This window comes from Sceloporus undulatus, chromosome 1, assembly GCF_019175285.1.
Source record: "Sceloporus undulatus isolate JIND9_A2432 ecotype Alabama chromosome 1, SceUnd_v1.1, whole genome shotgun sequence".
Taxonomy (NCBI): Eukaryota; Metazoa; Chordata; class Lepidosauria; order Squamata; family Phrynosomatidae; genus Sceloporus; species Sceloporus undulatus.
In genome coordinates, this window is record NC_056522.1 from 164,028,199 (window position 1) to 164,055,042 (window position 26,844).

Sequence of the window (26,844 nt, forward strand, 5' to 3'; positions counted from 1 at the left end):
AGTAGAAGAAAGATAAGATCAGGGAAGATATCTCACACCTTTGCTGTGCTCTTGGCTACTGGATGCTATTTAGTGGGCTGAGGCCTCCTGTTTTCTTAGCATTGTGCAGTAATACTAAGAAATTTGTCTTTCTATATCCAGTAGTTCGTGGCAACATGGCAGGCATGAAAATATAAAGAGCCCCTGGGACATTATAAAAAAGGAAAAATGAAAAAGACACAATTTGTGACCATCAGCCAATAGGCACCTTGTTATAGCAGCTCATTTACAACTAGAAATATAACACATTATCCTAGCTCTACCTACTGTGTAACACGGAGCTAACTGTCAAAGATAGTGTTACAAAATAGTTATTGTAAGAGATCCCCTTAAGCAATGAAATTAATTTGACCTATTTTATTACTGAATTATTACTCCCACACAGATTCTCTGCAGTAGATATTTATCAGTGTTGACATTTGTATACCAGTTAGGCAATCTGCACAGCAGGCAGTCTTGCTTATCAAAGGTGTACTGAAGAGATGTGCTGCAAACACCCTGATGCCAGACTGATCAGAACCAGGCTGTACACATCCTGCAACCCAAACCCCACATACATCATGCATTATACAAGCCAATGCAAAAATATCTAAATTTGCTTAATTTATACATTAACAAATGCTCAGTCTATGAATGATCTACATGACAACGTTAGACCTTTTGATAAAATGACAAGAGTAATGATGTGGATGTAGGAGGAAAGATGTGGGAAAACAAATGAGGGCAGAATAGTATTGCTAGAAGTCGTAAGGAAGAAGAAATTGGCAGCTGGAAGGTCTACTCTGTTAAACAGAGTTTGGAAAGTTTAATATAGTTTGTGTGGGAGCTGATATATGTAATGATTATTTTGTGTATGTATTTTGCATTTTATGTTGGGTGTTATGGTTCTTTAATGTTATTTTATGTATTCAAATGTATGGGTTTAATAAAAAAATTAAAAGAAGGTTTGTTTATTTATTTATTTATTTATTGCACTTATATCTCATCTTTTCCCCAAAATGGGATCCAAGGAGACTACAAGTTCTACAATGTGACCCGCAAAATGTTTTTAAATTGTGCCTTTTTCCACAACTACAAAAATATAGTGTTGAGCCCAGATAAAGATGAAGAGCAAAAGTGTGCAATTACAGAAATGCAAATTGTTATAGTCTGTATATTTTTGTGTGAGCTTGGATTTCTTAGTAAAACTTTGGAATACAAAAAACATACAAGTTTCTCTCTCTCTCTCTCTAAATAGGGTTGGCTGTTGTGAAACATCACACTCAATCTTGAACTGATGTATCAATATTATAACCAATATTAGCCAGTACACCCCATTGAGTTCTGTGGGCTTAATTACCAGGCAAGTGTGTATAGCTTGATATATACCTTACATTCATAACTATTTTATTTAACTTTCTGTGTGTCTCAAGAACTGAAAAATTGATACTAGATGTTGTCAAGAGCTCATGAAGAGACTTCAACATTTCTCTCATATGGTCTGTTTAAATAAAATCCTTTTCTCTAATCTGAAGTATGTTAAACCATGCATGTTTTACAGGGCAACAAATAAAAAACAGAAAATAAATTGCTCAACTGTGAGATGCCCAACACTCTCCATATCATTCATCACTTTAACAGGGTTTGTCAAACTATATCAATATTGTTTGATCTCGCCATTTAGGATAAAGGAATATACCAGAAAACCCACTACACCACATAGAATAATTGGAACAGCATTCTTGCCCACCTATGCAAAACAATATCACCAGTAGTTGGTGATATAAGGACACTTCCAAATTTAGATGCAACATGAGTTAAGTTAGTGAAGAATAAACCTAAAGTATACCGGCATCTTCTCTAGATGACCAAACAGAAGGGCACACTTTAATAAGGCGTTAATCCAGAAAGAGAAGCCATCTATGCTGAGAGCCCATCTTGCATGTGATCACATATTTAGAATGGAACTAGACTACATGTTGAATCTTCCTTATCTGAAATGTTTGGGACCAGAAGGGTTTTGGATTGGGGGGGGGGGGCTTGAATTTGGGACACCTGTATTCAATATTCATACATAATGAGATATCTTAGAGATGAGGCCCAATCTATACACAACATTCATTTATGCTTCATATACGTCTTACACAGACAGCCTGAAGGTAATTGTATACAACATATTTAATCATTTTGTGCATGAAACAATTGTCTGTGTACACTGAACCATCAGAAAGCAAAGGCATAACAATCTCAACTGCTCATGAAAAAGGTTTTTGCTTTTGGAGTATTTGGGATTTTGGAATTCCAGATAAGAAAGACTCAATCTGTAACAGCATGGTGGATATAACTTTATCATCTCTAAATTGTTTGTTAGCTAGGCTATTTGTTTCTAGTGACGTTTAGCCACATTTTGCCTTCTTCACTGTCTAGAAAGTACATCCAACAACTTGCTATTCATGAGAGTTCATTTGATGGGACAATAGTTTCTTGTCCACAGTACAATCACAAAACAGAATTAACTCCTTGATGGTGTCCAAATGTCCATACCCTGCAACTAAAAAATATCACTTTCTCTTAGATGGTTAGAAAGGCTTATTTTTGTCTCTCTCCTCAGTGTTTGAAGATTGGTTTTCTCAAAAGATTGTGTAAAATCTCTATAATTTTCCAGGGATTTGCATGTAATAAAGCAACAGGTACAAATGTGGTGGGGTATCGGAACAAGTTGGATGTGGCTAGAGATCATGTTAAGGTTTATGCTGTGGCGAAGATGCAGTGGCAAGGAAACTGTACATTCCCGCCACCAGTTCATCTTTAGACAGTTGATCAGCTGAGGTGTTCCACACTATCAAGGAATACATTGGTACCTTGAGGGCCAGCAAAGGTTTAACTTGTTCATTGTGAATTCGGTTGCCAACATATTTTAAAAGTGGTTGCAAGAGAGTTAATGAATACCAACGTGCCCAGATTTGATTGTTCTGAGAAGTATTCGACAAATATTTGAACTTGTTGAATTTCACCACTGGGACTTTTAAAAAAAAAATCTAATAAATTACTACTTCTAGAAATGCATAGCAATTTGCCACCTGATTTTCTCAGAGTATGCTTTCTGGAGGCCTGGTAACTGTGGTTGCAGCATTTTAATGGTAAATTCAGATAGGTGTCTTTGTCCCTTCCTCCCTTACAATATCAATAAAGGTAAAGTTTTTGCAAGAGGTCTAGATAATTTTCCACATCATTTCTTCACTGACAGGATTCCATCTCTTCCTCTCAAACACTGCATCCGTATTTACATATGTACTGTGTGAAACGCAGTGTCATGAATGACACAGGTATCCATTTAGAGTATCACTGTCTTCACTTTGGAAAGCAGTATTTCATACATTTTGCTGTATTTTTGAACAAATGTTTCAAAAATTAAACAGAGAGCTTCCCTCCACTTGTGCAATAATATGCATTTTCAAAAATGGCAGACACATGTCTATCCTATCATACTATTAAAAGAGAAAGAAACATCCAGCCCACAGTGTCATTTAGCCATAGAGTTCCCAATCCAGAAAAGGGAGGAGGGGTTCTTGGAAATAACCCTTCAAAAAATATCCACCACCCTAGAACGGAGGCCACTATAAGACCAGTTGGACACAGGGCATATCTAGTTAGTTGAAATAACAGCAAGATTCCCCTCCCTCCTCTGAGTGCTGGTCACCTTTCTAGTTGGAAAGTTGCACAGCATGCAGAGTCCTCAAAGCAAACAGGGAATTGCGCTCTTACTGTCAATTCCTGATTGTAAATAACAGTGCAATTGTCTCTACATGGTGATCATGTGGAACACAGCTTAGAAGTAAGGTATGACTTCTGATGAGTCAGTTTGGTAACTAGTTACTTTTTTGCAGTAATAGCCAGAGCTGTCAGTTAGGACTTTTCAGTGGGATATAATAAAGTTTGTGCCTGCCTTCATTACTACGTCTTACTCATGCTGAGCAATGGAAACAATGAAAACATTTGGGACTCATGACAGTTAAACTATTATTAAACAAACAAACAAACAAACAAACAAAACCTTAAAAGTTATCCTGAATTTTTTCCATCCTCCTTTCTACCAAATGAAAAAAACTAATGCTGTTGCTGCCACAAAGAAAAAGGAGTCAATGTGCGTGAAAGAGAGTGGAGGGAGGAAAGGCTGCTCCAAACAGCGATACAGGGGGTGCACTTGAATGATTTGGGTTGGGATGAGCTGTGAGAGTGAGCCAAGAACTGCAGTCATGCAACAGAATCCTATTCATTCTGCTAAGAAGTAAATCCCATTATGATCAATGGGACTTATTCCCAGATAATGTGTTTAGGGTTTGGCCAAAATCTGAAATTTGTTTGTTTGGGTGTGTGTGTTTTTTTAAATGAAATCCAGCTATTTGCAAAAGAAAAACAGGCCATGAGTACAGCATGGCTTAATGCCCCCTTCTGATCAATCTCATTTAAAACAAAAGAACAGGCGGCAAGATATGGCAGTGGTGACGTTGGCTACATATTGCTATTTACACCAGAGCTCCTGTTTTAGAACCAACCACCATGAGTGAGTCTGGTACCACACAACGCAGTGCCTTTTCTGTAGCAAGATCCCAGCTACTGAGGTTCAGATGAAAGATAAAATATGCACCGTCAGGTAATGCCTTTCAGGGACTTCAAAATTCCTTTTTAGCTTGCTTTAAAGAAGGTTGTCTTTCTGTTTTTATTTTGTTGTGTAATTTGTTGTTTTAGATTAGTAATTTCACTGTTTTGTTGTATCCCATGGACAGAAGAACAATATATAAATATGTTAAATGCATATTACATATATAAAGTTAATAATAATGTCTTTTTTTGTGTTGTTGAATCTGGTAGTTTTATTTATTTGCTGAAATGCCTTTTAGGATGGGACACCCTCTTGTCCAAAAATGAAGATATAAATGAATCAACAAAGAATTGAATAAATAAACATCTGAACTGAAAGTTTTCAAACTGCATCTGTTTTTGTTTTTTCAATAAATTAATTAAATTGCCTAGACAAGCCTCAAGATCTCCCACTGTACTCAGGCTAGTATCTGACTGGAAATATCCCAAACTTACCTAAAATTATGACCTACTCAAAAAGAAACAACTATATAGTTATCTTTATATGCGCGTGCACACACACACACATGCACATACTGGTTCATACACTATATAATTTCACATCTATTACTAGTAAGCTGTATTTAACAGGCATTACACCCAGTAATGAAATTTGACAAACTTATGGTGTGAGGGAAGAAATAGTCTCAAACAAGTTTTACAGCATTGCTATACAATTACAGTATGCAAATTAAGTGGAATCATGTCAAATGCCAATGGATGAGTCATGTCTGGTGTAATGATCCTCCAAGGAAGGCAGTTCCAGCTAACTGTGTGTTATCCAAATGAGAAGCCATGCCCTTTAGAGACTAAATTGAAGGGAGAGGGAAGAAATTTAGTAAATCCATTTTGTAAAAACCACCAGCATGTATGAATCTTGTAAGCAGTGTTGTCTTAACATGCAGGGAAAAGGGGAGAAAATTTGTGAAATCTCTCTCTCTCACTCACACACCAGAAAATACTTCAGCCATATAACAATATCTCAAACTATTTGTGTTTAGTACCCACAGAAACACACAGAGTACTAAGAGGAATGTACAGTGTGCCCACGTCATATGCGGGCATGCTTTATGCAGCTTTCAGCATACGCTGAAAGCCGCATGGGGAGAAGGGGTGGCGTGTCCCATAGGGAATAATGGGACACACGCCCATGGTGAGCGCACACCGCTGCACCGCATTGCCACCACACCGCCATGTGCACGAGCTCCATTTATTTAAATAAGGCTCGTGCATAGGCAGAATTTGCTTTACGCGGGGGAGTCGGGACAGATCCCCCGCATAAAGTAAGGGCGCACTGTATTGTTTGTTGTGTATTGTGTGTTGCAAAATACATAGGATAGTCTAATACCATAAAGGCCCCAAATCCTGTCTGATCTTGGAAGCCAAGCAAAGCCAACTTTTGGTAGTACTTGGATGGGAGATTGCCAATGAATAACAACTGCTGTAGGCTATATAGTATAACCAGTACAACCCCCATATCCATGGTACTGGTGCCTATGTATGGAAACATATGCTCTCTATGTAAGACTCTATGGTGTAATTTCCACTGAAAATATAGGGTGCACTATTATTCACAATTTTCACTATTTGCTGTATGTATGGGAATGTAACCCCTTCAAATATGGGGGTCGTACTGTATTTCAGAGAAATAAACTAGCAAAACCACCTCTAAGTATTCCTTACTTAAGAAAACCCTATGAAATTCATTGGGTTACCATAAATTGACAGGTGACCTGAAGGCATATACATACACACCGTCAGGTAGAAAAACGATGGTTCAAATTTCACACCAAGGGATCAACTTTCCAAAGAACTGCTGAGTAGCGAGGTCCATACAATTTTGCTTTTATACCAACCAGCCTATCTACCAGACTGGGGAGCCTCATACAATAAGCTTAAGAACTTGTGCACGCATTTCCATGTTTTCTTTTCTCTCCCCACCTCTTTTTCCTTTTGTTTTGACTCTAAACCGACAACAAAGATAATTTCATCTTCTAAACTATCATGAAAGTTACTCTGAGAACTTTCCTAGCTATACAGCCGGGCACAATGCTATAAACAAATAGATAAATAAAAAATAGGTGCAATCTCCTCACTTACAGGAAATTTGCCCAGTTGTTGCGATTCAGACATTCTTCTCCCTGTGCAGCTGCATCCATGGTGATGTGTAGGAATGCCCTGCACAAACCATAGGTGAAAGCCTGAAATTACCAAACCTGTTCCACTTTATTATCAGGCTGCAAATTTTGATTTGTTATATTGATAAAATTATCAGAAAACTGGTTATTTTATTAAGTGAAATAGTGATCGATGGAAATTTCGGGGCAAATTATACTTCTGGAATTACTGCAATAAGGATTGTTTGCAGGAGGAAAGAGTTTTGTTTTGTTTTTAAGAAAAAAAGCTCCATGGGAGTTATTTTCAAGTAGTTATGTCTAGGACTGCATTGTTAAATAATTTTACATTTCTCCCAGTATCCCAAAAATGTATCTTTGCTGAAGGTTAGGTGACATGAAATGCATTTAATTTTAATCAGCTGATAAACCAGTTTATTAACACGCAACTGGGGCACGTTCCAGACGCGCAAAAAGTATGTACTAGGTACATACTAGGGTTAGGAAAGGGAGTCCTTTCCAGACACCCTAACCCTAGTACGTACCTAGTATATACAAAATGGCAGCGCCCTATACACATGGGTGCCGCTATTTTGACATGGCAGACACTTAGCATCTGCACGTCGCGTCGCGGTTATGATGCCACAAGTGCGCCATTGGCACCTTGCGGCGTCATAACCGCACCGCAAAAAGAACCCGCTTTTTGCGGGTTCTTTTTGCTGCGCCAGGGAACCGCGCGGTTTGTCCGCTGCGGTTCCCTGGCGCAGCAAACACGGGCACCGGCAGAGCGCCCTTTTTGGGTGCTCTGTAAAGCGTCTACATTTTTCATCAGAGCTCTTCACACTGGCCAACTTGGTTGATTATTTAATTTATTCTTCTATTTTATTTTATTTTTAATGCATAATTTGTGACATGGCCAAAATGGATCCTCAAGTTACCTAATAAAAATGGCAAAGATTTTAGCACACTTGGTAAATGAAGAAGCTCTTCAAGAGGTAGTTATTAAACCAATATGAAACCAATGTGGCAGTGAAAATATTAACAATCCTTCACTATAAATCTGTATTACCACCAAAATACTTACTAAAATCCCCAGAAGGGAAACGGCAACCTTTTCTCATTTAACATGGGCCCAATTCTGACATTTTCCAGTTCACCTAGGGCTAGAGTAAGCAACTTTTTTCTTCTTCCATGAGCCTCGTTTTCCTAAGATAATCTCTTAAGGCCTTTTTTCCAAGAAGTGGGTACATTGCAGGAGGTAAGAGGGGCTGAAGCCCCTAATGGGCAGAGCCATAGCCAAAAATAGCCAAGCCCACCCCTTTTTTCTCTCTCTCTACAACCCCTATCTTTCTATCCCTCCCTCCCTAGCAGGCTGCTGGGAAAGTCACAGATCACTGTCTCAGAAATTTGAATTGATCACTTTCTTAAGGCTTTGAAAATAGATCAAGGGCCACATGAGATGAAGCTTAGAAAAACATATGACAGAGCCAGAACCCACATGGCTAAAGGGGAGGAGTCGATTTTGTAGAAAGGGAGTTTTATGGATTTTGGATGTGATTTTACTTTGCTGTATGGCCAACATGGCTACCCATGGATATGTTTTTGAGAATCTTTACAATTCATGTCTTCTTTTGTGCAAAAATTTTATTGTAAATTTTTAGGGCTGAAAACAGCATTTTCCTAGGACAATCTCTTAAGGCCTTTTTCAAGAAGTGGATACACTGCATGAAGTAAGAGGGGTTGAAGTAATATTTCTGCATGCTGTTTTCTACCTCCTTTGAACAAATCTTGTGAAGAATAGCCCACAATAGGTTCGCCTTAGTAATAAGAAATTACTTGAAGGCACACAAAAACAACAAAATGACAAGTCCCAACTACAGCAAAAAATTTTGCACAGAAAACTATATTTTTAAAAAATGCTGTTTTCTGCACAAAAATTGCAAACTTTGCATAAAACAGATCCTGAACTGCTAAAAGTCTTCAAAACCTGCACAGTTTTTTCAAAGACGTTATCACAGCAGAAAGAAGAAAAGGATGACATCCCTGTCCATTTCAGGTACTTCTCTCCTCATTGTAAACATGTTGAGAACAAATGTGGCTGTCCCCATTAGAATGAATTTTGTTCAAAAATGGCAGTGCCAGCTACTCAAAAGGATGAATGAACAGCTCCCTACCTCCTATTCCTCTTGAGTGATTTAAAAGGGTGTGTGTGTGTGTGTGGAACTGACAGGATGAAGGTTACACATACAGTAGATGCAGGGCTGGAGGGTGTGACAGCCTGTGCTTTATTACAAGGCAATCTCCCCCCTTCACAAGCCATTAATGTGAATATAATAGTACTGCAGAAGATTAACCAGCGATTCCACTCCACCCTCACTATAACCTTCAAGGAGAGAGGGGAGTGGTTTAACAGTCATTGAACTCACACTTTAGAAGTATCCAAAGGACTCTGTTTAGTTTTCATATTCTCAAGGATCGCTCACCAAGAATGAAAGATAAATCCATTTAGCGGGAGGAGCCACACAGTTCAGCTGCAGAGCTAGATCTGAGAAATGCCACTTTTTTGGACTACACTTTCCAGAATCTTCCATCATCATGATCACTGGGCATAGTTGCTTTTTCCAGGAACCGTAGTCCAAAAATGAACATTTCTATGTACAGTGCTGAAGAATACAAAACGCCCAAGCACTAAAATGTCCAGTTAGAACAGGGGTTCTTCACTTGGTCTCCACTGAGCACTAGAACATGAATGGATGGGCTTCAGAGATTGTATGAAATGGGTGCATAAATGATTTTTCCCCCTTTGATTTCTACTCTGGTTATTTTGACTTAGAGAATTGTCATGGATAATATGAAGGTATATAAAAAAAGCTAGTAATTTCAAGTGTTCCTTGTAACTGTTGGTTGTTGTGGTTTTTCATGCCAGACTAGTTCATGTGAAACAAATCAATTTCCAATGTAATAAGATCAATTGCACACATATCTTTATGCATACGGCACATAAATTTACAGTTCACCAAATTCTCATAGCTTTCTTCAGATTGTTCATGATTCCAAAAATATTAAGAACCACTGTATTAAATAGATCTCAGATAGCACATTTGGGAAGGACCTCCTTGTGAGTTCTTAAGAAGTTGATGCGACACTATGATCTAACTCAGTTTGGAGAAACATCACATTTTCCATTTGACACTTTAAGGGCCTCCGGCCTATTTTCCTTTTAAAGAAAACTTCACATTGACAAAGAAAGTACTTAAAAAGCACCTGGGAATTGTTTCATGAAGGCTAAGAACCCACTGAAGGCCAAATTATAGCCACCATGTAGATGTTACTTCAAATTGCTCTGCGTCAGCATTTTGTATCAGGCAAGTAAGTGATTAGCACAATGCACATAAGACTATTTTCCCACACCACTGCAGCACAAGCACAGGTATGAAGATCATCATTATAGGGAGATACAATATGTCTTGCTATGGGGAGAGAGGCATCACATGGAGCAATTTTAAATGGTCTTTTAAAATGGCCTTTCCAAGTGACATCTGCAATTCATATGCAAGCTTTTGGAAACCAAGAACTGTATTGAAAAGAAACTAATACAGAATTCTCTTATTGTTTCCCTTCTCTGTCCTTCAGAAACTCTGCATTGGAAGCTCCAAAACTACAACAATTTAAGGTGAAATACATTTCCCCTATTAGCTGTATTGTTGCGCATTTGGACTGTCCCAGCTGCTTTCAATAGATGTACTAATTTTGTTTGGCCAAAGGTATCATTTGATGGGAAACATGATTCTCAATGACTGTGGATGTTTGCCCCAATGAATGAATTGGTAGGTTGAGGACCTATGGTACTTATAACAGAGAAATGAGAGCCTGCGTGTGTGTACCTTCAGGTTGCCTCTTGAGTTATAACAACCCCATGGATTTCATATGGCATTCATAAGCAAGGAATACTCAATTCCTTCCTCTAAAATGTAGCCTACAGCACCTGGCATTCCTTGATGGTCTTCCATTTAAGTACTAACCAGGGCTGATCCTGGTTAGCTTCCAAGATCAGATAGGATCTTGGATGTTGAGGCCAGGGATGGAGTTAAACTGGAGAGCTGCGTTGGAAACAATTATTGTCTAAGAACCTGATGTGGGGAACTGCACATTATGCTTCCTGTCCCTTTCATTTCATTTGGATCTGCTCTGTTTATGGAACAAATACAGGTAATACCCTGCAACAAAATCCCCACATCCTGGCAGGTTGGAGTGGTTTAGTTCAAAGTGCAAGCCAGACATGGCTTCTGACAGAAAGTTTCATTTCGTTCCACTAACTTCACCTTTTACAATTTTTTTCATGACAGTCCACATTCCACAGCTATTGAATAGACTTGCTATGTTGAACTTCTCAGCTCTGAAAAATTATCTACTTTTTTGGATTATAATCTATTATTATTATTATTATTATTATTATTATTATTATTATTATATTTCTTACCCGCCTCTCCTCACGGCTTGAGGTGGGTTACAACATACAGTGTGCCCGCGCCATACGCGGGCGTGCCATACACGGCCTTGAGCATACGCGCTCAAGCTGCGGCGCGTGCGCGGGGTCAGAAGGGGCGGTGCGTCCCATTCAATTGAATGGGCGCACACGCCCGTTGCACCCCACACGCGCCCGCACCGCCACGCCACCACGCACGAGCCTCATTGTTTCCAATGGGGCTTGAGCATAAGCAAAATTCGCCTTACGCAGAGGGATCCGGAATGGATCCCCCGCGTAAGGCGGGGACGCACTGTAGTTAAAACACAATCATTACATAAAATACATATATTAAGCTGCATAAAATACACATATTAAGAGATCTATGCAATATTACAATAAGTAGAACAATCATTAAATATAAAATTCATGTTTAAAATTCATGATTAAAAACTGCCTGGTTAGGCCTGCCAGAAGAGATGGGTCTTCAAATATGTTTTATATTCTGATAGCTAAACCAGCTATTGGAATATATGACACATTTGAAGACTCATCTCTTCCGGCTGGTCATTCCATAGTCTTAGGGCAGCCGAATAGAAGGTCCTTTGGGTAACGGCTGCCAGTCGGGTTCTTACAGACTGCAACAACTATCCCCCAGAGGACCTCAGTGTTCGGGGTTGGATTGTATGGGAAAAGGTGATCTTGTAGATAACTTGGACTCAAACCATGTAGGGCTTTAAAAATCAAAATCAACGCTTTATACTTGGCCCAGAAACTAACTGGCAGCCAATGGAGTGACTTGAGTATGAGTGTAATATGTTCACTCCTGGATTTTCCTGTAACCAATCTGGCTGCCATATTTTGAACCAACTGAAGTTTCAGAACTTGGTACAAAGGTAGACCATTATAAAGCGCATTGCAGAAATCCAACCTTGAGGTTACCAGTGCGTACACCACTATCTTTAGGTCCTCCAGATCTAGGAAGGGGCACAGCTGGCGTATCAGCTGAAGCTGATAGTAAGCACTCCTGACCATTGCATCTACCTGGGCAATCATGGGCAATGTCCAAGCTGGTCAAAATGTAAATCAGAAATAGGAAAAGTTACTTTTTGGACTCCAACTCCTAGGCCAGCACAGCTGGGTATTTTAGAAGTTGTAGTCTAAAAGGTAACTGACCAGAGCTCTTTGTAAAACTCAGGATTTCTATGAACAGACTAGGGAGTTTATCGCACTGGCCCTGAAACAGGCCCAGTGTGTTGTAAAACATGCACGCGTGCGGGCGCGCACGGAATGGGATGGGGCCAAGAACCCCATTTTACCACACGCTGGAACTCTGCCTTTGCTGCCGGGCGTTCCAATGGCATCCCCATTCCGTTCCAGAGGGCACCATTTCTGAGAACTGTTTTAAAGCATTCTCAGAAATGGCGCCCTCTGGAACAGAACAGGGACACAACTGGAACGCCCGGTGGCAAAGGCGGCGTTCCAGCGTGTGATAAAATGGGGTTCTCGGCCCCATCCCATTCCGTGCATGCCCACGTGCATGCACGTTTTAAAATGCACTGGGCCTGTTTCAGGGCCAGTGCGATAAACATCTAGATATCTCTGTTTTGTTTTGGCTCTAGCTCTCTCAACTACAAGTGCCTGAATCTGCTATTATAGAGACTGATTCTCAAGATACCCTAATCTGCCAGTATTCTCTTGTCAAAGATACTGTATACCCAGATTCCCTGGGCATTCTTGAATTCCAAGAATGCAGTGCCCTAACCTTGGAGGGCAAGAATGTCCAGGGAAGCTGGGTATAAAAATAACAGTGTCTTTGCACAATAGCTTGTGTGTAAGGCGCTAATAAACCAGAGTTCAATGCTTGGAAAAAAGAAGTCAGAAGGAAGATGTGCACTAAATATGTTTCCCCTGGTCCGGTAGAAACGGGCCAAAAGCAGCGTGCCGGCACTGATTCTAGGGTCCTGGAGTGTGCAGCAACCGCACGCTCCAGAACCCTAGTTCATGCCGGCAGCGCCATGACGACGCAGCCCCACTCGTACTGCACTTGTGTCATGGACATGATACAGTGCGCCAATGGAGCACTGATGACATCATCCGTGTGTGCCACAAAGAACCTGGTTTTTTCAGGTTCTTTTTGGGGCGGAGGGACGCTGCACAGTTTGGCTGCTGCGGTGTCCCTCCAGAGGAAAACTGGACGCCTCCAGCCCACCCTTTCAGGGTGGTCTGGAGAGTTCCCCTATCTGCCCAGTAGGTAGGCAGCACAACAGAAAATGATGTATAAAATATTTGTTTACAAGACTTCTTTGGAATGGACAGATACAATACCACTTCCTATACCTTAATATACTAAATAATGCTTTGTTTGAACTATTTCTCACATCAAAGCATGTTGATAGTATACAGATTTGCTGATAACTAAGAGATAACTACAAGAGAGGGGGCAAAAATATATATATTTAATAAAATTTAATAAAATTTAACATAAGCATGCAGCACATGGGAAGAGGCATAATAGATCTGGAAAACAGATTTGTTACAATAGAGTTGTTAAAATTTACAACACGTTTCAGCACAGTGCTTTATAACCAGGCTGCAGGAAATAGAGGCCTTGTTTGATAGTGGAAGTGCTGACCCACCTGTTGCTATACTGCTAGAATTCAATTTTTACAGTACAAGACATGTTGTCTCTGTTATGTTTCGGGGACATATGCAGGCATCCCATCCCCTGGATGTTGTTCATTCCTAATCTAGACCACAGTTGAAGCCACAGAATGGCCTAATTCTGACTGATGAAGTCAGCTTGCATTTGAACAACATCACTTCATGCTACAGGTCATGCTCACATGACTGAATTCTCAGGGGGTGGGAAGTATGTTAGTAGGATTGGTCTTGCCCTATGGGATAGTGCAGACACTGTGAGGTTAGGGAGGAAGAGTGTTTGGCAACAATGTTGCTCTATCTGCTGTGCTCCAGTTAAGCCAGCTTGTTGTCCTTACATGTAGTAGTACAGTGATGGTGAACCTTTTAGCGGTCGAGTGCCCAAACTGCTACCCAAATGTCACTTATTTATTGCAAAGTGCCATGTCTCTCTGGCTTTCCAGTAACAAATTCTGGCAAACTCTGTGTTGGGGTGACAGCACATGTGCCAACAGAGAGCGCTCTGAGTGCCACCTCTGGCACACGTGCCATGGGTTCGCCATCACTGTAGTAGTAGATGCAGTTTCCTTGCAAATGTTAAGGTAAGATTCTGCTGCCAGTCTGATGACTTTTGTATGGGGAATGAAGGAGACATATCCTGTCCTTCATCTTAGGGGTGAAAGTGTATAATGGAATGGCACTGTAGAGAGAGTTTTCTGCGTATTGGAATTCTAACAGAGGAACATTCAAATATGCAAGCCCCCCTTGCAGTCTGATGTTATGCAGTACAGATCCTACACTTGTCACTTCCTTGAGGCCAATGTATCAAATATGGATCCAAGAACTGTAGCAAAGAACTCTAACTGACATAAGCAACCACCAAGACTAACTTTAAAATATTGAAACAAAAGCCAAAGTCAGAAACCACACTGACTTGGAGAAGGTTTTTCCCCCCAAACTAAACAAAACAAAAAGCAAAACAAAATCTGTCAGTGCGAGGGACAGAGAAAAATCTTCCTGGCTTCCAATGACACACAACTCAGCCATTACAATAAACTGCACATGTTTCCTTAGCTCTTGGTGATTCTGAATGATGATTTACCAAGCAGTGATAAATTCTACTCATTGTTTGCGAAATCTATAGAGGTCGCTAGATTAGCAACCACGTCTTTATACAGCATTGGGGTACTAAAGAATTTTCGCACATTTTCTCAACCTTGACTTTGGTTGTGAAAAGGTGTCTCAAACTGTCGCTACATGGTCCAAGGGTTTTTGCACATTTCAGAATATCTTTTTTGCATTTTAGGATTTTTTTGGTGAAAATTTCATTTATACAAAAAGAAAAGGTGTTTTGTTTAAAATATATATTTTTTTTACATCAAAAATAGATGATATTCTGGCAAAAATGTTTTATGCATATTGGTGGGGAGAGTCCAGAAATGTAGAAGTCACATAAAAAGGTTTTTCAAAAGTCTTGTAATCTCATCCAGCAAGGAGAAAGCTTTCAGAAATTTTCATTCTCATGTGCAAGAATGAAGTAAGTGGAGATTTACATCTCTAAGCAGCACAGTATGGTCATTTCATGTTTAATCTTTCTCTAACCCTATTTTGGCATAAAACATAGGTTCTGCGTTTTTACTATATATTTAATCTAGTAGATTTTCTTGTTCCTGCTATACCAGAACTATACATTAGCTTACATATAAGCATGTAAAGAGAAAATGCTACAGAGATATCATTACCATCTCCTGGTGAGGATGAACTAAAACAGACACTGTCAACATTATGCTTCCACTAAAAACTGTTTTTAAAAAACCAGATGCTGTAAAAGCTTTTTATGTATTTCCATTAAAAACTATCATCAGTAAAAATAGTATTCTGACCACAACTGAAGTGTCTTCCTGAGGCTCCTAGAATCAACAACACTACACTTGTAGTGCATCTTTTTGTGTAACTTGGAAACAATCCTCCTCTGCACTATCACAACAATAGAAACTAATTGGCTACAAGCAAAATTTTATCTGCATTTATATTAGTTAGCATCATTCTATCAATTCAGTCTCACTTTAAGTGCCAGTCCCTGCTAACTTCACATGAGGATCAATCTGCTGTTCAAACAGATATCTCTCCCTGGCAGTTATGATGGCATAAACTTGTTACTTAACACAACACACATCACACATAATCCAAACTACCAAAGATCATCCAAAAAAGTCAACTTGTTGGTGTAGCTGGAAGAGGCAAGACACTGTCAGTGTCGAATAGCAGCCTCCCATTAAACCAGTATTGCACAGAAATTCTCCAATGGACACTGTCAGTATGCTATGTCTGTGCAATCTTTGTGAATGTATAAGTAGCAGAGAAGGACTAGAAGACAACTACAGCTTAGTGTTCCATCAGTGCCTGTTGTAGCACTTTGGAGTATATGAGGGGCACACAGCTACATCCTGCAGTTATAAGACTGAACAAAAGTTTCATCTTTCCTTTTGACTGCATACAGGGGGAAACACTGACGTTTCTATTGCAATGGTCAGGTCAAGTCAGCGATACAGTCACACTAGCCAAAGGCCTAGAGAGGCACTGTTCAGTAGACATCTGGCTTTCTTTCCATGGTTAATTCTCCACAAAAACAGACTGTGCTCTACACTCCTTTGGACATCACCATAAGGCAACCTACCAAGGATAACTGCAACTCTTAAGCCATTCCTTGATCAGAGCCTTTCCATTTGCTAATCAAGGCTACTCACATCTCATAAAAGACACTGTAACCATTTCAACAAGTACAATGGATGCCACTTTAGTTCCATTAAAACCACTAGAGGTTCATTCAGTATTTAAATGAAGCTGGACAGAAGTGCCTGTTCAGTATTTCTCTTTGTTTTCAGTGTCCACTTACAACATTTTAAGATGATACTCGGATTAATCATTCACCAAAGCACACACAATTCTTTAAAAAAAAGAATCAAGGGAGAAACATACTGCCGACTATGCATAAAATTATTACTTAGCCGAGACACTCTCATGCAGCAGGTAGCACTCCTTTCATTATAAAAGAGGAGATCTTGGCTTCGTCTATAATCTAAGTATGTGATATGTAATTATAAATGTGGCAGTGAAAAGATGAACCTGACATCTGTGAAACCTGCCAAAAATATTTGACCTGCAACCTTTTGGAAGCAAACCTGAAAACATTAGTACTTTAGCCAAGTCTTACTCACTTAGAATTGCCACGGGCTAATAAATATGAAAAATCCCTCCCTCTCAAGCATGTAATTTTACTACAGTTGGGTGAGAATGGTTTGTTTCGAAAGCAGTTGTTTCTGTCTCCCTTCTGGTACACACTCTGTTTACAGTACATAAAAAAAGCCAAGAAAATTGCCTCTTATGGGCTTCTTCCTTGTTTAAACTGGATACAAATACAGTCAGACTAAGACAAGAGGTATCGTGCTAATATGAACTAAGAAACTCATTGTAAATTCGTCGATCATACTTCTCTGAAGAATGAAATGCTGGAAAAGCAAAGGAGCATTGTTGCGATTTAACATTTGGGATTGCATCAAAAATCATTCCTTTTCCACTTCATCTTCTTTTTAAGTATTTAGTGCAACATACCAGCATAATCCAATCTTAGCCTCCTATCTAACCTCTTAGCACAAGATTAAGTTTCCAAAAGGTAAGAAATAAAACAAACACAAAGTCCAGTTAAGTCACATTCAAGAAAAGTGCTGTGCGGTTCACAGGCCCAATTCCATGAGATCCCAAAACTATATGGGATCAATCCAACGGTCCTGATCTGAATGCTTGAGACACTTTTACCATTATATCTACTACAGCACACCATTGTCTGTCATCCAGAGCCCAGCAAGGTTATACTCTTATTTGGTGTCTTTAGCATCAGAATTCACTTAGCAAGCATCCTGTCTTCTAGTCTCAATATTGTTAAACGTATTTAGACACCACAGGTTCCCCAGAAAAGATAGGATACAATTCCAAATAATTGACTACTCAATATCTAAATCAATATGGAGATAATAAATATGCATGGCAGAGTTCTGTAGAATCTTTCTTTCACATAAAAAAGATGTGGGAGGGATTAATACACTTGCAACCTCAGTGGCAATGAGAGTTTATAGGAGTGACAGGGAGAGAAAGTATCCACATGAGACCGTTTGAAAACCCACAGTAACATTGGCCCAAAACATACTGGAGATATAATCCAGTTTGAGACTGGCTCAATGCTAGGTAATCCTGAGAACTGTAGTTTTGTGAGACATTTAGCCTTTTCTGTAAGAATCATAGAATCATAGAGTTGGAAGAGACCACTAGGGCCATCCAGTCCAACCCCCTGCCATGCAGGAAATCCAAATCAAAGCATCCCCTGTGACAGATGACCATCCAGCCTCTGCTTAAAGACCTCCAAAGAAGGAGACTCCACCACACTCCGAGGAAGTAGTGTGTTCCACTGTCAAACAGCCCTTACTGTTGAGAAGTTCCTCATAATATTGAGGTGGAAGAGAGCTCTAGTGCCAGAACTAACTACAATTCCCAGAATTTCCTAGCACTAAACCAGGGCAGTTAAAGCAGTCTCAAACTGGATTATTTCTGCAGTGTGTTTTGGAGCAGTGAGCTGAGCACTTATGGCAACAGGTCATAGCTGAGTCCCTATTCTGCACATATGAGGATCCAGTCCAAATTCGGTCATCAACATCTGCAAAGGATCCAAAGAAGCAGGACTGGGACAATCCCATGCCGGAAGCCTTAGAAATATGTTGCCTGGTGAGACAATCTCAGGGTAGATCAATCAACGATTTGACTCAGCATATGGGAGTTTCACATCTTGTCAGAGATGGCCAAAAATAAATAGCTAAAGCGCTGTACACAGGAAATCTTCTTTCAGTCAGTTGAACAACTCAAAATGTGCTTCACTGCACCAGAGACTTTAAGAGTTTGCATAAAATAAATAACTGGCAAGTTAATAAAAAATCAATCAGGAAGCCATACCAACTCATTTTGATGCTACCTATCCTCCACAGAGAAGAAGTGGTGTGCCTGCATGCTCACACAACCTCTCTCGCACACACACACATATATATATACACTTTTCATCAGAATAGGGTACAAGTTGTTGCCAGAAAACATATAGACGTGGCTGTTCCTTAAAGCTTTAGTAACTCCACCCACAGAAACTGGAAGTGCTTTTTCCTGACAGAAAGCTATTTGGCTAACAGAAAATCATCTCAGAGCCACATCACGCAAATAGTCCTTCTTGCAGACCACTTCCCTCCCATGTCTTTGGAATCTGAACTCTAAATCCGAGCTTTGAAAAGTTTTTGTTTTGCATTTTTTGGATAACAACTCCCAGAATTATCAAGCCAAAACTGGAGGATTCTTGGATCAGCAATCCAGAATAGGTACATTTAACAAGGTCTGGTCTACATATAAGCCATTTTGGGATTCCCAAGGCAGAAAGGTTGCATCCGTATTCACAGGACAAGTCAGGAGCACTAAGATATGCCTAGAATGCATATCTGGAAGAGCACAAATGGCTACCAGCCATGAAACTCTCATTTCAGTATACCATCAGTATACCTATCTATTTTTCAATTGAGTCTATCTACTAAAATGTACAACATCTGCTAATTAGTGTTAATAACTAGCATAATAAATCTAGATGTTTCAAATGGGGAAAACATTTGCTTCATTGCCACAAACTCATTTTAACTCAATAATTATCTGAGGCAGGAGTTCGTTTCTAAATGATAAAAAACGACTTTCCTTTCTACTCATAAATACAAAAGGAATTTTTCAAATGAAAGAGTCGAATAGTAAAGTTTTATAACTCAATAAAATGTATATCTGAATCCCAATTCCACAGGTTTGGAATTGTACAAGTGTGGTGAATTATGAAACTGCCATATAAAGTTCAGTCCAGAATACTAGCTATCGTACTCTTTAGCAATATGTATATAGTAATTGGATATTTCATAATAACCCTCAATTTTAAAGGCCCATAAAATCTGTGTTTTACTCATAATTTGCTGGAAGACAGGGGAAACGACTAGCTGTAACACCTTCCTCTCATTCTGGACCGATGTGAAGATCATGCTTTATTACGACAAAAAGTTCATTCTTACACCTTCATCTTTCTAGCAGTGTATTATTTGCAAAAATAAAAATTCAATTTACAGGAATTCATGCAAATGCATATCCAAATAAAGTAAGCTGATGGGAAAAGAAAGTTGTAAATTCAAGATTTTCAGTTGTAGAAGTTAGAGACGAATATTAAATGTTCCAGCCAAACAGTGAAAAACCCATAATCTTTCCATTAAAATTTTTTAATCTAATGAAGTTACAACTAGTAGACATTTATATTCTGTGTATAAATTTAAAGCAGTGTTAACATATAACAATGAAAAAGCCATACAAATATATTTTAGAGGTTGTAGGAGAGAAGCTGAAGAATCAGAGGGCAGTAATAATACTTTTTGTAGCAGTTCAGCCCACCAAATGTAACTTTACATTAACCTGGACTACATTCTCTCTGTCTTTCTTCTATCTTTGCTTTGGAGTCCTGCCTAAAACCTATTTCAGTCACAACAGAAACCACAACAAGTACTAACAAAATCTAGCACTGATGTTGTTGTTTTCCTACCTGGTGCAGCTAAGTACCAGCACCCATAAACAACCTTGGGATAACTCAGACTATCGTTCAAGTTCAGATTTAAATAAGACATCAGGCAGGAATAAGAGCAATTCTGTCCTGTCCCACTGTTTGTGTGTTTGCAAATGGCACAGATCAGACAAGATCAATGTACCTGCTAGACATGAGGCTTTAAAAGTGACTTACTGCTTGTCATGTGACTTGGTGAGGTATGCTGCCCATTAGGTGTGCTTGAGGTGAGGTCGATTGCCATATTGGAGTGCTCCCTTTCGGGCGAATGTTCATGGTCACCTGTTCCACAAAAGACAAATTTCCATCAGTTTTTGGATATCAAAACAATTGTTTCTGTTCAAGTAAGAATAAGAGATTGCCTAGGGGGCATTTGATAGCACAATTCCCACAACGTTATTAGATGATCCCACCGCTTAGCAGGGGGTCCTTGTTGTGGCAAAACTAAACATGAACATCCCAGAATGTAAAATACATTGACAGCGATCTCACAAGAATCAGCAGGAACATCTGTCTCTTGGCTTGCTCAGCATGACCAGAACTGTTTCCATACTGTTTGTTCTGGGACAAGGCAAGGCAAGAACAGCTCCATACACACATCCCTTTGGTTTCGTGCTCAGCCACTTACTTTACCACGCAATGTATAATTTATAAAAAGAAGATGTCATCCCACAGCAGAGCAGAAAAACACACAGAACGCAAGCACAGAAAAGTTGCATTCCACACCGGTTCCAGTTCCATGTTCCTCCCAGGCATATTATTTTATTACACCAGCAGCATTTAGTATGACATGCCAACAAACTCATTCGGTCTTAACTCAACGAGAAGAAAGAAAATAAAAGGTTTGTCATTGTTTCAGCTCCCAGAAAGTCAAAAAAGCAAAATAAGACGAATACTTACATGGCATGTATCCATCAGTAGCCTCCGCTTCCATAGTCAAAGTGCAGTGCTGGAAAGCAAAAAGGACACTGTCAAAAGATGCCCTCCGTCCATCTGTCAACCATTAAAGATATCGGTTCCTCATCACCAAAAACAACAACATTATTTTTGGAGCTGCTGCTTTAACCAGTGTTCAAGCAGCACATGAACCTCTGCTTACAATCTTTCTAAAGGCATCCAAAGGTATGCAGACAGGAAAGAAAAGTTAAGTTTACATCCCAGAAGCAGACCTGTGCTGAAGAAGAGGGAAAGTCAGCAGTCACAGCAGAAGACATGGGTAACAGTTTCTCTGAAGAGTACCTGCTTCTGGTATTTTTCAACCAAGATGGTGATGCCACATTAATAATCGGTTTTCCTAATCACGCTGAGGCTGCACTCTTAAACATACTTACTACAAAGTACAACAGGAAGTCTTAACTGTCAAGTGGGAACTTTTGGGACTGCGCTGTGAGTGCTGTGGATTTCCTGCTATCACCATTGTCCTGCGCTGTTTCCAACTGACATTTTGAAAAAGTGAAATTCGGACATCTCCAGCAAGTCTTTCTGCTGCCAGTCTTTCACACAAGGAGCCCCTTCATTCCCACTTATCCCGGGATCCGTTTCAGAAATATTCCTCGACCCGCACGCTTTGCAAACAATCTCGAAACTTTCTCCCAGCACTTTGGTAACCAGGAGCCAGCTATTGCTTTCCAGAAACCCAAGTCCCTGTATTAGATGACGCCCACTGGGCTTACCACTGGATTAAAAATAAAATAAAATACAAAGTTCAGCCATTGCCGCCCGATTATTTGAAGTGGAAATTTTAAATAGGGAGGCAAATCATGGCCAAAGGAGAATTTCCATTTTTTCCTCCCAATCCCCAGCTCCCTTTCGCCTCTAAGTTTCAAAACTCTCTCTATACACCAAGCAGTTAAATTATTCACAATGAGCCATTTCTGTATTGATCGCCGAGTATATTTAGACCCGGCTCCTGGAATTTCTCCATTACTTACTGGAAAACAGGCAGCTTCATTTCTTGTCTCCTAAACCACTTCCCTTCACCTCATCCCCCTCCTTGAAATATATATATATATATTAAATACTTTTCTCTCTGTTCCTCTCTCTCTCTCTCTCTCTGGCATCCTACAGATCAAATTCCCCCAGATACTCAGTCCATAACTCTTAGATTTCAAGGGGCAAAGCTGCCATCAAGCCTGATGTTTCCATAGCTTTCAGCAGAACAGACCTTGACATCTCAGTGTTGGATCAAGAAGTGCAATTCTTTCCCCCAAATTACCTTGTCTTTCCCCCTTCTGCAGGTAACGCACACAGGGAAGGGAAAAGGGGGGCAGAGAGGAAAAGAGGTGGCCAAAGAAATAGGGGAAAGAGATATAGTATCCCAGCCAATGAAATGGAGGAAAAAAGAAATGAAAGACACAGGGAGGGGGGGCAGAGAGAAAGAGAAAGGAAAGTTGCATGCACAAAATGAAAAGTTTCTTCACCATTTCCAGCTCCTGATGGCAGCTTCTCACCCCTCCTTCCCAGGCAAAAAGGAAGAGGCAGAGGGAGTTGTGGTGCACTGGGACTATGGCAAGATGGGGAGGCCTTTGAAAGAAGCCAGCCCCCTCTGCTTCTTCTTCTTCTTCTTCTCCTCTCTTCTTCTCCTTTTCTTTCCCCCTCCTCCTTCCCTCCTTCCCTCCCCGCCTCCAGAGTTCAAGGGAAAGGAAGAAAACTTACAGGTAGGTCATGGAGAGCAAATGGATCATTGGGAAAACAAAGCAGAAAAAGGAAGGAGGGAGAAGGGAGCTGCTTCTCTTCTCTTCTCTCCTCCAACCCCCTCTTTCTTTCAACCTCTCTCTCTCTCTCTCTCTCTCTCCTCCTCTCCTCCTCCTTCAGGTTTTCAGGACAGTCTGGTTGGGAATGGCACGTCCTTTCAGGAAGATGAAGCACAAAAGGGAGAGGGAGAGGGAGAGAGGTCAGCCAAAGCGCAAGCAATGCGATTAACCAGACGAAGGGAAAAACTTGATCCACCGGTTCCTTAAGAATCAGAGAAAGAGAGAAGAGAGAAGAGAGAGAGAGAAGGGGGGAAGGAAATCTTGGAGGAAAAACAGGGGTAGAAGATGGGGTGGGATGGGGGCTTGGGGGGGGGAAAGGAACAAGGCCAAACTTCTGGCAAACTGGCTTTTGCCCCTGGGCAAGAGAGAGAGAGAGACAGAGAGAGAGATCTCCATTTCACCTGCGTTTGGTGTGGGTCTCTAGCTCTATCCCTTCCCTTCCATCGCCAAGGAATTTGAGACCCTGTCCTTTAAACCCCCCCCCCACACATATATGCCTATGTATAGTTATAGATAGTCTATGAACATATATGTATATAGATGCCTATACATAGATAGATAGATAGATAGATAATAGATAGATAGATAATAGATAGAAGATATGCCTATGAGCAATATAGATATAGATAGATATGCCTGTGCAGATAGAGAGAGAGAGATGCCTATGAGCTATTATATAATATATATATATGCCTATGTATATGTATATGTATAGATAGGCATTAATTATAAGCTATGTTATGTATATATAGATAGATGCCTATGAGTGATATGTGAGTGTGTGTGTGTGTGTGTGGTGTGTGTGTGTGTGTGTGTATCTGCTATGATGTATATGTGAGTGATTGAGTGAGTGTGTTATATAATATATGCCTGTGCATAGAGATAGATAGATATAGATATTACCTAGCTGATAGATAGATAGAGATGCTATGAGCATAGATAATAGATGATAAATAGATAGATGCCTATGAGTATGTGTGTATGTTGTGTGTGTATATATATATAATATACCTGTGTATATAGATAGATAGATAATAGCATAGACTTAGATTCTCCTATGCAGCGAGATAGAATAGATAGATCGATGAGAGCCTAGAGTGTGTGTGTGGTGAATAATAAAACACACACACCGCATGCAGAGAGAAGAGATAGAGACAGCTGAGAGCATGAGAATATATACACACACATGTGCCATGATATGTATAGAGAGAAGATGAGCTCCTAAAGCATAGATAGATATATAATGATATATAATGCCTGGGCACAGGTGAACAGATACAGAATATAGATAGACTATGAAAGATATAGAAAAAATATGCCTGATGCATAAGCGTGCGTGTTGGTTTAAGACAGGGATACTATTATATATGAGAGAGAGAAGAGCCAGAGAAAGAGAGTGTCATGCCAGAAAACTCTGTTAGTCGTCAAAGAAGGGGGGGGATCCTACCCTGAGCCGTTCCCTGTCCTTGCATGGGCGCTCTGCACCTGCGCTGACAGGGTCCTTATTAATTCTTCTTTATTATATTATATTATTCCTAAGAAGAACGAAGGATCGATCAACCCCTCGGGAACCTATGGTCATTCCGCCACCCCAAAAATTGGACCGTCTGGGAGCAATGGTTTTGTAGAGCAAGATACACAGAGAGAGAGCCCTCCTTCCTCCCCTTCTCCCTCAAGGAATCCAGGTTGGGGAAGGAGGGTTCCTCCAGCAACAAGTCGTTTGGGTGGTTGTGGGGTTGGGTTTTATTTTTGGACCCCAGGGCAACAGATGCTCTCAGTCGCTGACAGAGCCTCCTCCTCCTCCTCCTCCCTCTTTGCAACAACACACACAAAACACACACCACAGAACACACAACACAGAGAGAAGAGACAGAGACACCCTTCCCACAGACAACCCCCTCCCCCAAGACAAGAAAGCAAGCCAGGAAAGACAAAAACAAACCCCCTCACAGATTTACCTCAGCAGTGCATGGGCCCACCAATGCCATCACAGCCCTGGTTTGGTGGTGTTTGTTTTGCTAATGAGCCTCTCTCTTATTTTTATTAATATTATTAATTAATTATTACGAATTGGCTCCTTCTTTTGTTGTGTTGTTGCTCTTTCTGTTGCTATTTATTATTATATTATTATTATTTATGAACTGGCTCCTTGTTGTTCTGTGTTGTGCTGCTGTTGCTCTCTTCTTCTTCTTCTCTTCGCCTTCCCTGCCCTCCCTGAAAAGCTTTAAGGCTTGTGGTGGGTTTCCTCCCAGAGCCAAGGCAGTGTGTGTCTCTCTCTGTGTGTGTCTGTGTGTGTGTGTGTCTGTGTGCTCGGTACTAAGGGTAATCCGTTTTTTTTACTTCCTCCATCTTCACAGAGAGAGAGAGAGAGAGAGAGAGAGAGCAGGGGTTAGCCTGGGACAGACTGGTCAAACCCCGAGAAACCGATCCGGGAAACTCGGCACACGGAGAGAGAGCGAGAAGGAGAAGCAAGACGCCGACGCCGAAGAAGCAGAGCCCTCCCTCTGGTCCATCCATTCGCCTCGGTCCAGGCCTCAGAGGGACAGAAGAACGCCGCTGGACCCAGTCCCCGCCACCACCGCCATTCTCTTCTCCTTTTGTGTCGTGTCTTTTTAGATTGTAACCCTGAGGGCAGGGAACCGTCTTATTAACCATTTTGTAGAGCGTTTGGGGCCTGAAGGGCGGACATATATCAATACCATAAATAATAAAACAAAATACAATACAATACAATACAATACAATACAATAAATAAATCTCTCTCCCGGGCAAAAGAGCGTAAGGAGGAGGATAGGCACACGCCAAGGAGAGAGAGAGCGAGAGAGAGTGCAAGCAAGGGCCAGCTGGGCAGAAAGCTCTCTCTCTCTCTCTCTCTCTCTCTCTCTTTCTCTGTGTGTGTCTATCTCTCTCACTCTCTCTCTTGCTCAGCGGACTCGGCAATCGATTACAGGACAAGTGCTCAGCCGCCGCTGTTTTTTTTCCCAGCAGCCGCGCGTTGGCACACAGAGGCACTTTGCAGCCTCTCAGGCCAAAGGCTCTCTCACTATAGGACTCTTTCTATAGGACTTAAACTAAAAGCTCACAAACACCCTGGCTCTCTAACCCCTATAATTAACGTTGGTAAAGCTAAGATTACACGCCTATGCTTTTATACGCAGCAGAAGTTTGGGGTCTAAATCCCATTTCAGTATAGGACTCAGCCTGTTTCTCACAACACCCCCCTGCTCTATCTTTCGGACCCCTTTTTTGGTTTTGGTTTTGTTTGTTTTCTGTGGAAGAATTTTAATTGTTAGCCAGGAAGAAAGTTTGGCTCCCTGCCGGTCCTGAAGGACACCAAAAACAAACACTCTCAGCCTGTGCGGATGAAAATAATAATGATGAAATAAATAATGACGGAATAAATAAAAATAAATAATAATGAAATAAAAAGTAAATAATGGAAACCACCTCTCAAGGACAAGGGGGGTGGTCCCAGCAGACAAGGGAGCACTAGTTAAACAGACACAGTGGGGAGAGGTCTTGCAGCCCCTGGCACTCACTGAA

The 26,844-nt window shown here is 40.5% G+C and overlaps 1 protein-coding gene across 6 annotated transcripts in view; it reads right to left on the reverse strand.

Annotated features, from left to right (window-relative positions):
• Positions 1-25,430, reverse strand: part of IKZF2 (IKAROS family zinc finger 2) — a 125,764-nt gene extending 100,334 nt beyond the window's left edge. For 4 of the 6 annotated variants that reach the window (XM_042446375.1, XM_042446372.1, XM_042446373.1 and 1 more), the window contains exons 1-3: positions 25,260-25,430; positions 21,449-21,497; positions 20,726-20,830 (exon numbers count right to left, since the gene is read on the reverse strand). In XM_042446375.1, coding sequence (XP_042302309.1) covers positions 20,726-20,830; positions 21,449-21,497; positions 25,260-25,289 — 184 coding nt within the window. In that variant the 5' untranslated portion in view covers positions 25,290-25,430. Of the gene's footprint in view, positions 1-6,759; positions 6,804-20,725; positions 20,831-21,448; positions 21,498-22,968; positions 23,089-25,259 lie in introns of those variants that run through there. The other 2 variants (XM_042446370.1, XM_042446374.1) reach the window with 2 other exon arrangements.
• Positions 25,431-26,844: the final 1,414 nt, after the last annotated feature.